General features: G+C 42.5%; 1 protein-coding gene across 1 annotated transcript in view; it reads left to right on the top strand.

The window, feature by feature from the left end:
• thada (THADA armadillo repeat containing) overlaps nucleotides 1–16,109 on the top strand; it is a 108,974-nt gene that overhangs the window by 56,942 nt on the left and 35,923 nt on the right. Inside the window, exons 30-31 of the mRNA XM_037782525.1 lie at nucleotides 12,269–12,372; nucleotides 15,708–15,790. Coding sequence (XP_037638453.1) covers nucleotides 12,269–12,372; nucleotides 15,708–15,790 — 187 coding nt within the window. The remainder of the gene's footprint in view (nucleotides 1–12,268; nucleotides 12,373–15,707; nucleotides 15,791–16,109) is intronic.

Genomic DNA, 16,109 nt, shown 5'->3' with positions numbered 1-16,109 from the left:
CACACGAGTTGTAAACAATTCTACGAATCCACCACTGGAATCTAATTCTGCAAATAGTATAACACTAATAATATTAGTGTAGCCTGATCTTTATCTGCAACTGTGCAGAAATTTAAACAGAATGAATAGACATGCAAGCTGCGCAGCATTTGAATGTCGATAGTTAGAATTCAAATGTCAACGTTATGAATGAAGCTTCCAACTGTTCAGGACAGCCCTAAATATAATTAGTTGAATAAATGTATTGAACATGTTATTGTCAATATCGCCCACCTCTAGTTTAAGAAAACCGACGTCTTTGTAAAGCGATGAAATTGTGCTAATCTTTATAGCTGTTAAAATAGGGAAAGATGCACGTCACATATGTTCTATCAGTTGCTTTTATAAGATGATAAACCCATATCTTGAAAATCTAAACTTTTCAGAACTAATAAAAGCAGCCTTTGTACTCTATCTGAGTTTATAATCATTTAATTCAAGTTAATCTTCACAACTGGTCTTGAGAGGTTTTCACTCAACAAAGACAAAATATAAAAATGTAATTACCAAAGAGGTTATCATAACATGTGTATGTGCACACCCACACAGAGATTATAGATACGGAGCATCAAGAACATCAGAACACACACACACACACACAGTCTCTGTCAGTCGCACACAGAGCCTGTCCAGACAAGGCGGTTATCGCAGGGTAAATACCACTGTTTAGTTCTGTCATCACACTCTGACAAACACAACCAAACACTCTGCCGGTAATATCAACACACGCAGAGGAAGAGGAGAGCGGGAGTTTCCCCGACTCTTTTATTGAACACCACTGATGGGGTCGCTGTGGGAGCAGGAGGTGGGGGAATGTGGAGCGGTAACAACCGGGCCGAGGGGTCAATGCAGAGAATGAAAGCTGCAGCGTTTTCATCACTTATGGTTTGATAGCGGTCTGGACTGCAGGGAGGTCCGCTGTGGGATGAAGGCGAAGGATGGCGAGGAAGAGGAGGGGAGGTGGGCCTCTTAAAGGCTTAGAGGAGATTTCAGGAGGAGAGTGGATTTTAGTTTGCTTTCCTGTCATGGCCGCCATGTGTGGAGCTTCCCCAGATGTCTCCTGATCTGTTTCTGCGTTTGTCTCTCAAGCTCCATCTCCCGTCTGTCTCTGAGTTCCTCTGCTTCCTGTCTCTCCTTTTTGAAATCTTGGTATATTTTACTACCTTCTTCTCCTCCTGTCCTCTCCGTCCTCCTGCTACCATTTTCTCTCCATTCGCTCCGTCTGTCTCATACAAAAGAGTGAGATCATATAATCTAGTCTCATGTAATGATTGTTGTAACATGAGGTAGCTTCTTTGTCCTGTCATGTGCTCTTTGTGTCTCATCTTCACCATTTCTGTGTCTTGTCATGTGTCGTGTGTGTACCGTATCACCACACCTTTCTGCCACGTACCGATTTGTTTCTTTTATTCTTTGAAAATGGAATAAAAGCAGTGCACGTTCACACAATCAGGACAGAGTGGTGCTGCTACTGTATATATTCAGGCACATCTTTTAAAGTATCTCTGTAGTTTGTAATTCATATACATGTAAGCATAGACATGTGGTAGCTGCGGCGACGGAGCAGAAAGATAACAGAGAGACTGTTTGAGTTTAGCTGTGATTGGTGAATTGAGGAGGAAGGTGTGTTGCTTCAGATCGGCTCATTCATCCCAATTGTCTAGCCCTGTTTCTAGCTCTTCTCTCCAATTCACCCTTCGCTTGGCCCCGTCTCTCCTTGGTTACTGTTGCTAGGCCTGTCAAGCTTTCGCACCCGGCATGTCAATATGTCGTTTTCAGCGATATCAGTGAGAGATATTCCAAAGAAATAATAGTGGACAATAGACAGAAAGGGCTACAATATGCATTTGTGAGCTACATTTTTAACATATATATTGTGAGCGGAGTATTCTGAATGAAGAGGCCATTACAATCCAGGGAAAATGCAAGCGTCAGACCCCCAACGTCGGACAAACATATATAGGAACAACAATGTTCTTGCACATTAGGGCAAGTCAATATATTGTTTTTTTTTAGTTATGACTCCCTATAGCTTTCATTATTCAATATAAATCTAAATTATCCCGCTTTTCAATTTGTTTAAAGCACGCCAGGATATATTACTCGCACATCGTCGGCTTGATCCATACACTGTATCTCACAAAATTAATAATAATTAATATTCAACCGTCTTTGTTTTGCTAACATGCTAAGCTAGCTAACGTTATCAGTGTCTTACCTTGGAGCAAACAAAGGAGTTTTTTGTTGATCTAACGTGTTGATCTTTGATTGATTTAGCAGTGAGTGAGGTCTTCCACACTGTTTAATCCATATCCGACATCGCCCCTCTTGCGTTTTTGCGCGTCGGACAAAATACGACTAAAAAAATACAACTGGCTGTAGGGGCCAGCGGGTCATTCGCGTTTTCACGTCGGCTACTGTAGTTCTCCTACGCGCTTGGCACATGGGAGAGGTTACAATCTGTAACCTTGCCGCTAGATGTTGCCAAATGTTACACACTGTACCTATTAAAAGAAATACATTTCACCATGTAATACCGTACATGGACCAAAACATTTGATTGAAGGGGTTTTCAGAGTGAATGACAGTACTTCTTATAGTGTTGTGTATGTCTGTAGGGATCATCTGTAACCAGGCTATAGATAGCAGGTGTGTAGGTAATGTGGGGTCATAATGGAGATGATGGAGGCAGATATGTAAGGAGTGTCTATCTGTGGAAAGGAGGGGGTAGGACTGTCATAACAGGAGCTGTAGAGCGGTATGCAGGTGAAGTGGTCTAAACATAGTAAAGATAGAGATAGAGGCCTGCAGCGTACGTGTGGAGAGGAGCATCACTGATAGGAGATAGTGCAGTCTGCGGAGTGTGTGTGTGTGTGTGTGTGTGTGTGTAAAATATTCTGCACTCACGTGTAAGACGGGGAGCGAAGATGTTTAGACTTCAGAAGAATTAAGGAACGTGAGAGAGAAAAGGAGTGAGTGTACCGCTGTGTGTGTCTGTACATGTACAGCACACACCGGCGGGGTGTTTATGCTGAGATGATGAGGACATTGTGTTTAGCCCTGGGAGATACCTAATGTATGTTAATATGCTTCATTGTGTGTGTGAGAGTGTATAACAGGTAGCAGATGTTTTCGCTCGAGGGAGAAATGACTTCCTCTGTTATTGTCAAAGAACAACTGTTAGTGGGCCAAGTGTGGAGCTGGGAACCATCACAGCTACCGAGGCCGGCTGTACCACCCTGCTGACTTTCTCACACACAGCGAAGAGGTCTGATAATAACCACACAAGAAAATGTTTCCATCCAGCCCCACTTCCAGCCCCAGTCCATTCTTCCTTAATGTTGCACTTCTTCTACGTCATTGAGGAGAGGAATTTGAGATGCTGGATTGAAACCGTATAAATCAGATACAGTTAGACCTCCAGACTTGACTGACTTGCGTTTTAAACTATTGTCAAATTCAGGACTTCTAATGGCTGCAAGATGTTGTTTTTTTTAAGATAACCCCAAACTTATTTGCAGAGCTACACATTTTTGTATATATTAATATAAATGCATTTCTTTCCCCAATTGCCAGTTGCAATACCTGTTTTCACTTACCTCCGCCAGGGAGGTTATGTTTTTGGTTTTGGTTTGGTTGTCTGTTTGTCATTAGGATTATGGAAAACTGACTGGCCTTGGTGGAAGGATGTAGCATGGGCCAAGGAAGAACCCATTACATTTTGGAGCAGATCTGAATCACGGAGCGGATACATAAATTATATTTCACTTTCGTTAACATTGCAAGATATTGGCCTCGGCCGAGTTCTGTGCTCTCCGAGTGCCATTCTAGTTTAATGGATGTTATGCTAGCCAATTTGAATCTTATTGGTGTATTAAGCTGTGGTGTATGAGTCTGTCACTCTCAGCTGTGGTGGTTACCGCTCCACCCTCTTAACTCTACAGCTGTGTATTGGCGATACGATACGTATCATGATAAAGGGGTAACGATTCAATATATTGTGATACTGTAAGCAATATGATATATTGTGATTGTTTTTAATTTTAAATTTTGTAAAAACTGTCATAGCATGAAGAACACACCAGAAATAAACCATTTTAGAATAGGTAGAAATAAGTAAACTGAAAAAAAAAACTGCATGCTTTTTGCCCCAAACTGCACGTGATAATAATAATAATATGCTGCTTTATGCAAATGTATGTATATATTTATTATCGGAAATCAATTGACAACATAAAGAAATTACAAATATTGTCCAGAAACCCTCACAGGTACTGCATTTAGCATAAAAAATATGCTCAAATCATAACATGGCAAACTGCAGCCCAACAGGCAACAACAGCTGTCAGTGTGTCAGTGTGCTGACTTGACTATGACTTGCCCCAAACTGCATGTGATTATCATAAAGTGGGCATGTCTGTAAAGGGGAGACTCGTGGGTACCCATAGAACCCATTTTTATTCACATTATCTTGAGGTCAGAGGTCAAGGGACCCCTGTGAAAATTGCCATGCCAGTTTTTCCTCACCAAAATTTAGCGTAGCTTTGGAGCATTATTTAACCTCCTTCTCGATAAGATAGTGCTTGATACCAATGGATTCATTAGGTTGTGCCATGCATTGTTTACAGTCCAATTAGCAACTTGAGACGCAAGAATGGAGTTTGAATTGAGAGACGTCGTCTACGACTGGATTGTTTCACGAGTAGCCAGTTTACAATCAGTTAACAGTTTATCTTTTAGCTAATAAAAAGTTAAATCGTCATCAGACAATAGCCGATGGGTTCTTAGATTGCATTTTGGCCAATGCGTTCCGCCTCTTTTGCTCTCCTCACAGACTGTAACCAAAACCCGCTCAAAACGTGATTGGTCAGTACTGCTCAGACTACAAGCGGAAACCAGAACACTTCCAATACCAACATTTTTTCCCGCAGCTTTCAGATCTGCATTGATATGCTGTTTATAGAGATTATATATTGTTTGGCAGTTTGTATTCCGCCAGAGCACAATTATATAAAATTGATGGTACAACACAGCTAACAGGCTTGATGTAAAAGAATCACATGGGTTTACTTGGTCCCCACGGCACAGACAAAATGTGCTGATCAGAGATTTGAAATTAAATGATTTCCCCATGAAATGTCAGTTTTAAGTGCTGATGTGACCAGACACTCACAGATACAGACCCTGCGGGGTTTTGCTTGGGTGAAAAAGTCTCATGACAAAATTTGGCAGCAGAACAGTAACACTTCGCTCCATAAAATTTAGGTTAATAATAATATATTAAAGTAATACTGAGATAAGACAAAACAGACTGATATCAGATTTTGAATAAAAGCCTTATTTATTGGTTTAACTTGAGGCAGTCCCGTCCTCTGAGTGAGGCCCTTTGTCTTTGATAACGCATCTTAAAACGGAATCACTTCAATCACTTCGGCTCCAGCATGCCCCAGACCTCTGTTGTCACAACTAGAACCGAACTTAACAAGCCCATTGGACAGGCCTGCACTAACCCAACCCGACACTGGACTCCGCTCTCGACACGTGCCAGCAACAGCCCTGGCCCACAACGCCTGTTACAGGCCAGACGTATTAAGTAAGCTGCGGCCGGTGGCGGTTTGAGGAGGGCCCACTCCACGGATGTAATCCTTTGTGTATTTCCACAACAGAGGCTCAATAAGACCGAGGAGAAGGAGGCTTGAGAATTAGGAGTATCGCCGTCTGCTTTCCTCTGGCAGCAGCGATGTTGGTGTTGTTTTCCCAAATGCTTTCTTCCCGGCTCTCTTCCAATAACTTTCTTTTGGTCTGCTGTTACGACGGCTGCCTTTGGCCAGTGGTCTGCCTGGACTTTCTGAGAAAACCCTCAGGGTTGAACCAGTGAAAGAATGTGTGGGCCTGAAAACCCAGTCTGCTTGCTTTTAGTGAGATGTGTTTAATCCAGAGGGAATCCCAGGTGTTTGATTCTGGTGTTGGACATTAGCCCTGAAGTTATAACATTGTAAGCTAGTGGCGCCACATGAGGAAGTCTGGCCGTGCACTGTGTTTACAGACATGGATCAACAGTAACACGACTTTAGGGTTGGACACTCTATGTATATGATTCTTCTTCACTGCCTAAACTGAGTTCCACATTGCATATTAACATTAAGTAATATTTTAACCATTCATTTTTATCCTCATGGTAGTATTAATCTGATCATACTATGAACTTGAAAATATTATTTCTAATACCTAGTGCCACCAAATATAACTGGCCACCTGCAATTTCTCTACAAAGTCCTGAGGGAGTCTAGGATGCCCAGTTTAAGACCCTGACCTTAACAAATGTAGTAGATTCACAATCTTTAATTGCTTCCAAAGTTTCGTAGGTCACAAAATTACAAATGAGCTAACTCTATCCTCTGATGAAGACACTTTTTTTCACACTTATTATCAGAAGCACAATATGCAGCATCAGCTGGCCTGGAGTCTGTTGTAGTGACCCACATTTGGCACTTTTACCTTAAGACTTAATATCAATTTTTTTTTTTTTTTAATTATGCATTAGAAAAAGTATATATTGTCCAAATCTTGCACTGGGTTTGAATCTTAAAAGGATGATTATTGAACTAGATTTCTAAAAAAAAATAATTAAGAGTGACTGTGGAGTACAAAGGCCAGTGCAGACTCATGCATCATTAATATTTTGCCTCACCGTGCCCCCTTTATAACACTGGGCCTCCCTTATGGGTCCTGCCTGTCTAGCGGTGAGGTTGCAGATTGCAACCAACTGACACTTCTCTCGTGTACCAAGCATGTAGGAGAACTATGGTGGCCGACGCAAAAATGTGAATATCACTATCTAGAGCCAGTGTTTGGATTGTCCGTTCTGGACTACTGTAGAAACACGGTGGCCGGCTCCGTGAAGAGGACCCACTCCATATGTAGATATGAACGACTCATTCTAACGAAAACATGATTCCTATTTTCAGGTGATTATACACAAATGAAAACATACTTATTATATATTCCATTTCTGCCCAATGCTAGACACTGTTCCTTTAATGCAGACCATATAGTTGAGTCTATATGTTCAACAATGTAAAGAGAACTATATAAACTGAGCTGGTTTTTTTTTCTTTTGTTTAATGTAAGAAACAACAACGAGAGTACAAAGGGCTCTGTCATTATGAAGGAACTGAAAGTGACTCCTGGGTTTTAGTGGTGGTGTTGAAGTGGCTCATGTTTTACTGCTTTAGGAGACAGTAGCAGAACTGATGGTAGGATGGTAGGAGCTCCTGCTGCCAGTACACAAATATATACGCGTCTCTGGACATAATGGAAATAACAAACAGATCCCTTGGGGCTATTTGAGACACACTGCTGTAACTTTTGACAAAGACGTAATAACACAGTTATGCATGCACACGCAGACAAACACACGGCACTAAATAACTTGGTTGTCACGCCCATGTGTGTATGCATATGTAGGGAGTATGACTTGGTGTCTAGTTGTTTGTGCAAGAATACGTCTATGTAGAGCAAGAGAGTGTGTTTATTTCTGTTTATATTTAGCCCGTCTTTATTGGGATCTCTTTTTTGCCTAATTGGGCGCGTCCACACTAACCTCTATCTGGTTTTATGTGAATTCCAATTTATATGTTTCTTTGTGCGTGTGTTTTACTGGACTAAGCCATGAATTGGCGTGCAATTATTTGCACTTGCACTTGCTGTGTGTGTATGTGTGTGTGTGTGTGCATGCTCGGTGCAGCTTGTGGTCAGTCTGTGGTTGCGGCAGTGGGAGGGACGGCAGGGCAGGCTGATAACAGAGTCTGAAGGGACCTCACATCCACCACCACTATTTTTACCGGGCCCAAAAGAGGAGCAAGGCTTCTTGCAACTCACACAGAGAGAGAGAGAGACACACACACACACACACACACACACACACACACACACACACACACACACACACACAAGCAGTTAAACGCTTCACTAGAAAACAAGGCGTACAAATAGGATATTTTTCATATTTAGCACTGCCACACCAAGGTTTTTTTTTTGCTCCTTAAAGTTGCAACCCAAAGCTCTAGAGGGGGGTTATTGTGCTACTATGGCCATAAAGTAGAAAGGAAGCTGCACTTATCAACATCATTATATTAATAATGGATTTTTTAAGGCTTCAAAATTCACAAGTGGGATATTTACTTACGTAGTTCACGTCGTAGAACAAAACTTTAAAATCTCTTGTGTTAACCACAGACCTTATTTCAGGCATCTAACCAAAAACCCTTTCAAAAAAGTCGTAAACCCCTCACGTTACCAGATAATCTGGGCTGAACATCGGTACCGACCAAGGTCACAGACCAGATTTCTCCTCTGATTGTTGGGAGGGGTGAATCGGGGATAGATTGGCCCGAAACTCCTGTAGTCTGAGCCCGGCTTTAGCGATAAGCTTGTGAACACAGTGGAGCATTTAGAGCCAGATATTAGATACTAATGCTGCTTTAAAGTGCAAATTAATGACAAATAGATTGGAGAGAATGAGTTTCTATAAAGTTGTGTATATAACGAGGAATCTGTATTTTTTTATAACACAGGCCGTGAAAAAAGTCTTAAAGAAATACAAAGAAATCTACCTAATTTATTCTAAACCGTAACGGTACATGTCCACCAGGTCCGGAGAGGACACTAGGAGACGCGCTGCTCCGCTCAACTGGCCATTGAAGTGGTGACGCACCCTGTCGTTGAGTGCACCTGATTGGTCTCTGGTTTTCTGCTCACCTCAAACAGAAAACAACAAGGGCGGCCTGCTCGTAAACTTTCTATTATTCCGTCTAAAGTTTAAAACAATCCACCAAAATCTACTTCTGAAGCATTTTAAGCGAGAAATAGGCTACGCCTCTGCTGAATATCGTTTCATTTTAGAACTAGATTGCCTAGTTTGACAGCTTGGTCCAAGTTTCGTGAGCCCAGAGCGTCGCGCTAGATGGTCTCATTTGCATAAATTTGAGATTTTTCAACTTTATGTAGATACAGACCCTCTCCAACTCGCCGCAACACTCCCATCATGCACTGGGCTTCTCCTGCTTTCCAAAGGAAATTAATAGAAAGTGTTGAGACGACCTCCGCCCACAAAGGTCTTCAATTTAATGATTATTTGAAATTTAAAAGTTATGACATTGAAACTGATATTAAACCCTTTGAAGTTTTTGACGACTATCTCTATAGGGCAATATTTCCCATTTTATTTGTTCTGCATGAGGACATACATGCACGCTGTGCACATGCACACTCCACAGGGCACCTTTTAAATGTCTGAAACCTTCTTAAATTAAATTTACCTGTAGATATTCTGAGTGTATAGTAGCTGGGTTTGAAGGAGTAATAATTCACATCATACATTTCCTAAAGGTGTTGTAGTTGTAGCAGCACTAGTTGAAGAGAAGAAATCCATGTTTAGACGCAGTCAAGGAAGAAAATCCTGAAATTTGATGAACATAAATGAGCCTCCACCAGGTCTCTGAGCTGCTGTCTCCCATTCATTTGAGCTTGATCCAATCCCAGCATCTCCTCCCACATGGGGTGTAGTTCTGCTCCGTCTTCGGGAGGAGGAACAGGGAGGCAGCCTTTTCTATAAATATTCCGGTTTTCTCCATGCCGGGCTGGATTGAGCCGGTTGAGCCTCCCATGAAGGGACTTCCCCGCCCGGTGGATGAGGTGTAGCCGTGGAGTGGAGGGAGAAGGAGTGAAGACGGAGTGCTCTGCCACTGCCACTGGGACAAGTGCTGGCACCGGTGCTTGCAACCTAATCCGCTTCTGAATGAGTCAACTAATTTCATAACTGGATGCAATAGCACTGAACACAAAGCACTGAGAGCCTTTTTCGGTTGGTTTCAAAAGCCTGTTAGCAAAAAAGTTAGAGGCCAGAAACTTCCACGTCACCTTAAACGTGATTGTTGTTGAGTTTAACGCCACGCCAGATGATTTGTTGACCACCGAGATAAAAATGTACAGCCTTCATATTAGTACAGCCTCCAAGGCCGCGTTTGATAAACATGACATAATGTCATGTTTGGTTGTGTATTCTCTAATATTCATCATATATATATATATATACTTATGCATATAGCTCTATATAATAACCTCTCTGTGTATAGATATAAATATAACTCCACCTGTATATACCATTTATTCTTTATAATACTCTTATACAACATTTTTTATACAATTTGTCATCAGTATGCTACTTATAGGTAAGCTCTTGTTCATCAGAATATAACACATGTCTATCCTTTGCACCGTAACTACAATCTCTATATATGTACAGTATATGACTTTATACATACACCACATATATCCTCACTTGTTTATATTGTCTTAATCACTTTACTAGTTTGCACTCTGGTTAGATGCAAAACTGCATTTTGTTGTACTTGTACTATGTGCAATGACAAGAGATGCCAGAACGTTTTCCCAGAGTTGTTAAGAGTCTCAAAACGTATTTAATCAAGATTATTGTAGTCTGGTAGCCCTGTATTAAACAAACAGGGTGATGGGACACTGCTATAATATATTTACTACTCCCTCGTCAAACACGAAACGCATCTTGTGTCGACTGGTCAAACGTGAGCCGTGACTTGGGAATCTGCCAAAACCAGTTGGAGCTCACATAGAAATTGGAGACATCTTGGATTTGTCAGTCTCTTGAGATTTAAGGAAGTCAATAAGAAGCTCAGCACATATTTGCAGAGACTAGTTCAAGTGTGACTGATCCTTTAAAACCAGTTGGGGTTTTTTTGACAGTGGAATCACTTAGAGAGGTCCAATATTTGGTTTGGGAATCAGCTCCAAGCTCTGGCTCCTTGTAGGTGGAAAAGCCCTCAGAGAGTGACAGCGAGAGGAAGATGGACCCAGGGGTGTGGAAGTTGTTTGTATGAGCCAGTGGGTGTTGCCTGGGCGTGGAGACGGCAGGAGAAGAGAAGGGGCAGGCCAGGACTCAGTGGCCAGGCTTGGTGCTACGTGGTCGGCCTGGTTTTTCCCCACGTTTCCTTCCCTGCACTGCGTAATGAATGGCTTCCTACTGGTCTGTGGCCGTGGCCCCGGCTTAAAGAGTATACTTACCAAGGCCCAGAATACACACCCCAGCCAGCCAGCCAGCCAGCCAGCCTGTGTCCTGGCCTCTGAACACTCCCAACCACCAGTCCACCTGCTACAAACTGGCTCAGTCACACACTGTCACATCAGCCACAATGAAAAGAATGATTTCATCTTCAACGGGGAAGATTTTGAGAATTCTTTAACGGTGTTTACATATCGCTTATTTCCACCACAGGGGCTAGAAGTCAAGTGACAGGAAGGATGGTTTTCTAGAAGGGGGAGTAGCGTGTTTATTGTCTGGTTAAATACCAATACTTCCAAGTGCCCAGCAGTTCAAACAGGATTTTGTTGTGTTGATTTTGGAGAGACTCATCTAGATAAAGTGGTCAAGACTGAAATCTGAGATTGAGTCTGCAAACCGCCAGTGACTCCCTCACTCTCCCTCTTGATTAGTCACTATACAATAAGATTCCAGGGTAAAATATGTAGACAGGCAAACATATTCACACCTATTGGCAGTGTTGTAGTGGAGACTACCTAAACCGAGACCAAGTCATGACCAAGACCAGAGTGCATCGAGACTGAGACAAAACCAAGACCAAGACTAGACCAGTGCGAGTCCCACACGGCATGACACACTTATGATAAAATGTGGAACATGCAAACCATATCCTCAAACCGATCTGAAAGATCCACATTCCCATAAACAGAAAAACACCAACAGAAAACAATGGAAGACTCCTCTTCATTCACCGCTTTTATTTCCAAAAATACTGTTTAGTATGTGTGTGTGTGTGTGTGTGTGTCGATGCGTCACTACTGGCAATTTAGAGGTTCTAATTCACCTGACCTGCATGTCTTTGGACTGTGGTAGAAAACTGGCACATCCAGAGGGAACCCACACAGACAGGGAGACAACCAAGGACCTTTTTGCTGTGAGGGTGACCCACCATGCCACCCAATACACACACTGTAGAAGTGTCAACATACCGAGGGGTTTAAGCCTTTTGGTTTCAGTTTCTCTATTTCGTGGATGACCACACAAAGCAACATCTCAGTGAGTGGGGGTGACACCGGCTTATGTATGAATGTAACAGATGATAGTTCTCACATCTACATCAACTCAAGAGTGTGTGTCTTTGTGTGTATGCAGGTGCTGTTTCTGCTGCGCTCCTACCAGACCGACTCGCACAGACCCCTGCCAGCAGGAAATGGCATCACCGAAGGCCTCCGTCAGCGCATGTGGCTCGCTTCACGGTAATCCTAGACACACACGCACACACACGCATGCACGCACAGATAAGCATCCCTCCCGCCCTTCCCACTCGCTCACCAGAAGAATAGCTCCTTGTCTCGCCGTTCATCCCCTCCCTGGTCGTGTCCGCTTCATGTCCTGCCCAGGCTTCCATTTCAAAGCGACCGCCTGCTGTCCCATCCGCAGACCCCCCCTCCACCCTTCCTCCCCTCTCCCCCTTCTACCTCTGGCCCTCTCACCCAAGATCGAGGCCTCAAGATGGGGCACAGATTACCCCGTCGGCCCCCTCCTGCCAGGCTGAGGTCAGGCCCGGGTCTCCAGTCTCCTCTGTGCTGGCGTCCCACAGCAGATAACACAGGGTCGCTGGGTTAGCAACACTAGCCCTGCTAGCTGCGCTTGGTTACACTGATGAGCCTTTATTAAGATGACGAGGTGGATTCTTGCTCACCAGAGCGCGCCCACCGTCTGTCCGTTTGATCATGCAGCACCACGGAGCCCGGCGCCCAGATCTAAAGACAACACAGCTCAGACAAAAAAGAAAACCTCCTCTCTCTCTCTTCCAGAAACACCGCTAATGTGAAACGGCCAAAAAGGACGGTATGCATTGTTCGTCTGGTCTGAGTCAGTGTTGGGTTTTGGCTTTCGCACCGTCTCTGTGTTGTGTCATTTTGGACTTTCTCTGGCTCCGAGAGGGTGTCAGCGCCGCAGCGATGACTGCACACACTCGTGCAGTTGACTTTGGCTTTGTGGTGGCACTTGATGCCCAGTACCAACCTCTCAGAACATCTCCAGTGTATTGTTTGGATCGTGATCCAATGATTCAGCTTCTTACAATGTTACAGGACTCATCACTGCCCAAATATGTTCTCACTTAAGCGCCACACACATAAACACTCTCTCCCCCTGCCCTCTTCCCATGCTCCATCATGTGTATTGTGTGTATGCGTGAAGTGTGCAGAGGATCTGTGTGGGAGCGTGTGTCTTATTAATATCCGAGTGATGAAAATGTGACGTCAAGCTCACACACTGTCTCCCTTGTTTTCACACACGCACACACACGCACACACTTGTGGTCTTTCACAGCGCTGTGGTCATACCCTTGATTGAACGCACACTGAACTGAACACACACACACTTCACACATGCTGCTCCACTTAAGCCACAGGCAGATATAACACATTAATGTCAACATTCACAAACAATATAATAGTAATAATTCGACATAGTGAAACCAAAGCGTTTTGGGCTACACATTAAATCAGTCATCGTATATTTATGATATACGTAGGTCATATTAATCACGTAGATAACAATCACAACCGGTGCCTCTTCTCAAGTCGTTGCTTGTACATATGCGTGTGAACTGTAAGTGAATTAATCAAATCTGTGATTGCACCATAGCTGGAGGCGTCTCATGTGATGGTACCGCGTTCTGGACTTCAAGGATTCACCACACATGAAAAAACACATCACTGTCCTATTCAGCGTCGTTTTCCTGCGAGCTGTTGACCCAGAAATAACAGTAACTTTTTGTTTGGGAAGTCCTCATGTAAATGAGTCTCAGCTGTTGTCTTACCATGCTAACAGGAATCATGCTGAAATCATTATTTTTACTAGTTGATCAACAACTATTATTTCACTTTTGTATGTCTATAATCTTTAATTAACCAGGAATGCCTCAGGGAGATTAGAAATCTCTTTTTCAAGAGTGTCCTGTCCAAGATAGGCCGACCTAACAATGAATTACAGACAATTCAAGTAAGACCGATAAGAGAAAATATGCTACAAAATCAGAATGACACAGAAATGCGATTATGAAATCATAAAATAAGTTGTTAACTGGCACGGATATGGTGTTAAAGGGACACTTTAACCTATGTTTTTGTGTCTAAAGGGGACTTCATGTGATTTAGAAATGACCCCTCCATGTATGTGTTTCGTGCGAAATAAAGCCCTTCAGGGCGACGCAAGCGCCGCATCGCCCTGTCAGGGTTTATTTCAAACAATGATCGGCTCGCTGTATATTATCCCTTACATATTATATTATACAGAATAGGCCTATTTATGTTTATGTAATATTCACAAAGACCTCTTGCTCCAGTGCCCGTGTGAATGGGTCTCCATGCTGTGTAGCAAGATGAGACTCCTGAATTTGCAGCCAAAATGCTGTCAAAACTTTCATTTATAATTGCAAATGCAGCCTTCAGAATTGTAAATTAGGAAAGAGGCAGAAAAAACAGAAATCCTTGCAAAAAAAAACACTCTCACATATATTATCACATGACCTCTGTGTTTGGCGAAATATGGTAGGAAATTTGAGGTTTAATTTTTACTTGACAAATTACAATTAGACAATTACAATTAATTAAGATCACAGACGACCTCCACAATTATTACAAATTACTAGAGGTCCCCGGGTAATACTATTCTTTAAGTGACTAATGGGGACAACAATTTTTTTAAATTGGTCCCCATTAGTCAGTATTGAGTCCAGTCCAGTATTGAGCGAGAGCGCTGCAGCTGCCTTTGGTGCAATTTCTCACCATCAGTTTACGTCCACTAGAAGTGTTTGTTTTTGCCACTGACAGGCTCAGATTGTTATTTTAAGTGTCTGACAACATTATGGAAAGAACCCTACAGAGAAATACACCTATTACCTATTACCTTTCACTTGATCCAGTCTGTTTGTTATTGTGTCTAAGTCCCGCTCAAGGAGAAGTCTCGTTGTGAAATCTGAATATCCGTATACTCTGGCTCTAATAAATACGGGCCGCCATTGAATTCAAAGACCTCATCCACATTGTGGAAATCATCTAAATATTGACACTGAAAATCTATACAAACACAAGACCCAATACATAAACTTTGTGGGAGAAAGCTCTAGGAAAGAAAGCTAATAATGTAGTTTGAGCTAAAATGATTTTATGTAACTTCTTTCATACAGACAGGAAACAACAACGAGAGGTCTGATCAGTATGGGAGTACAATATGACCTGATCCCTTGAGATTACACTAAATCACGAAGATCGTCACAACCAATAGACTCATTGAGTTACAAACGTCCAATGACCTAATTCAGCAGTTTGTGGTCAGACATGAGCCTGTTTGTGAAGAAAATCTCTGTCTGTGACCTCAGAGGAAAACAGATAATCAATGACTGCAGTGTTTTCTTTCTAACTTGATAAATGCTTAAGGAAGGAGCTTCCTTGATAAAAGGGAGCTTTCATTGCAAAAGGCTCTTTCTTCAACGTGCTGTGCATCAAAGGCAAAGCTAATCATCCAAGATACATTTGTTGAATGAAATCACGAAAAGAAAGTTTGTTTTCTCTGTTTTCAGACAGAATCTCTGTGTGGTGACCAGAGGGGCCTTTCTGGATGTGTTGGTGTGCCTGTGTGGACCAAAGATCAGTCTTCTGGATGGTGAGTTACTCTGAGGTCTCTACGCTTCACTCACATTTTAATACACGGAGCAGGATACGAATACTAAGCCTGTCTGACATATCAGGGAGAATCCCTGCACCCATGTGGTGACGTGTGCTTGTGTCACGTGGTTACCAGATGCATAACTATACTGGGTATGGCCGATACAGATGGCTTAAGATGATTCAAGATCAGCAGTTAGATTAAATAATAGTTGGGTTATGAATTCATGCTAAAATCAAACATCTACTATCATAAAGTCCTGTGATTGATCTGTTTTTCTTTCACAGTTCTTTTCTTTCACTTTTGAGTTCACAGA

The sequence above is a fragment of the Sebastes umbrosus genome, chromosome 10 (assembly GCF_015220745.1).
Source record: "Sebastes umbrosus isolate fSebUmb1 chromosome 10, fSebUmb1.pri, whole genome shotgun sequence".
NCBI lineage: Eukaryota > Metazoa > Chordata > Actinopteri > Perciformes > Sebastidae > Sebastes > Sebastes umbrosus.
Note: the sequence above shows the minus strand (reverse complement) of the source record. Positions and strands in the feature narration are given on the sequence as shown.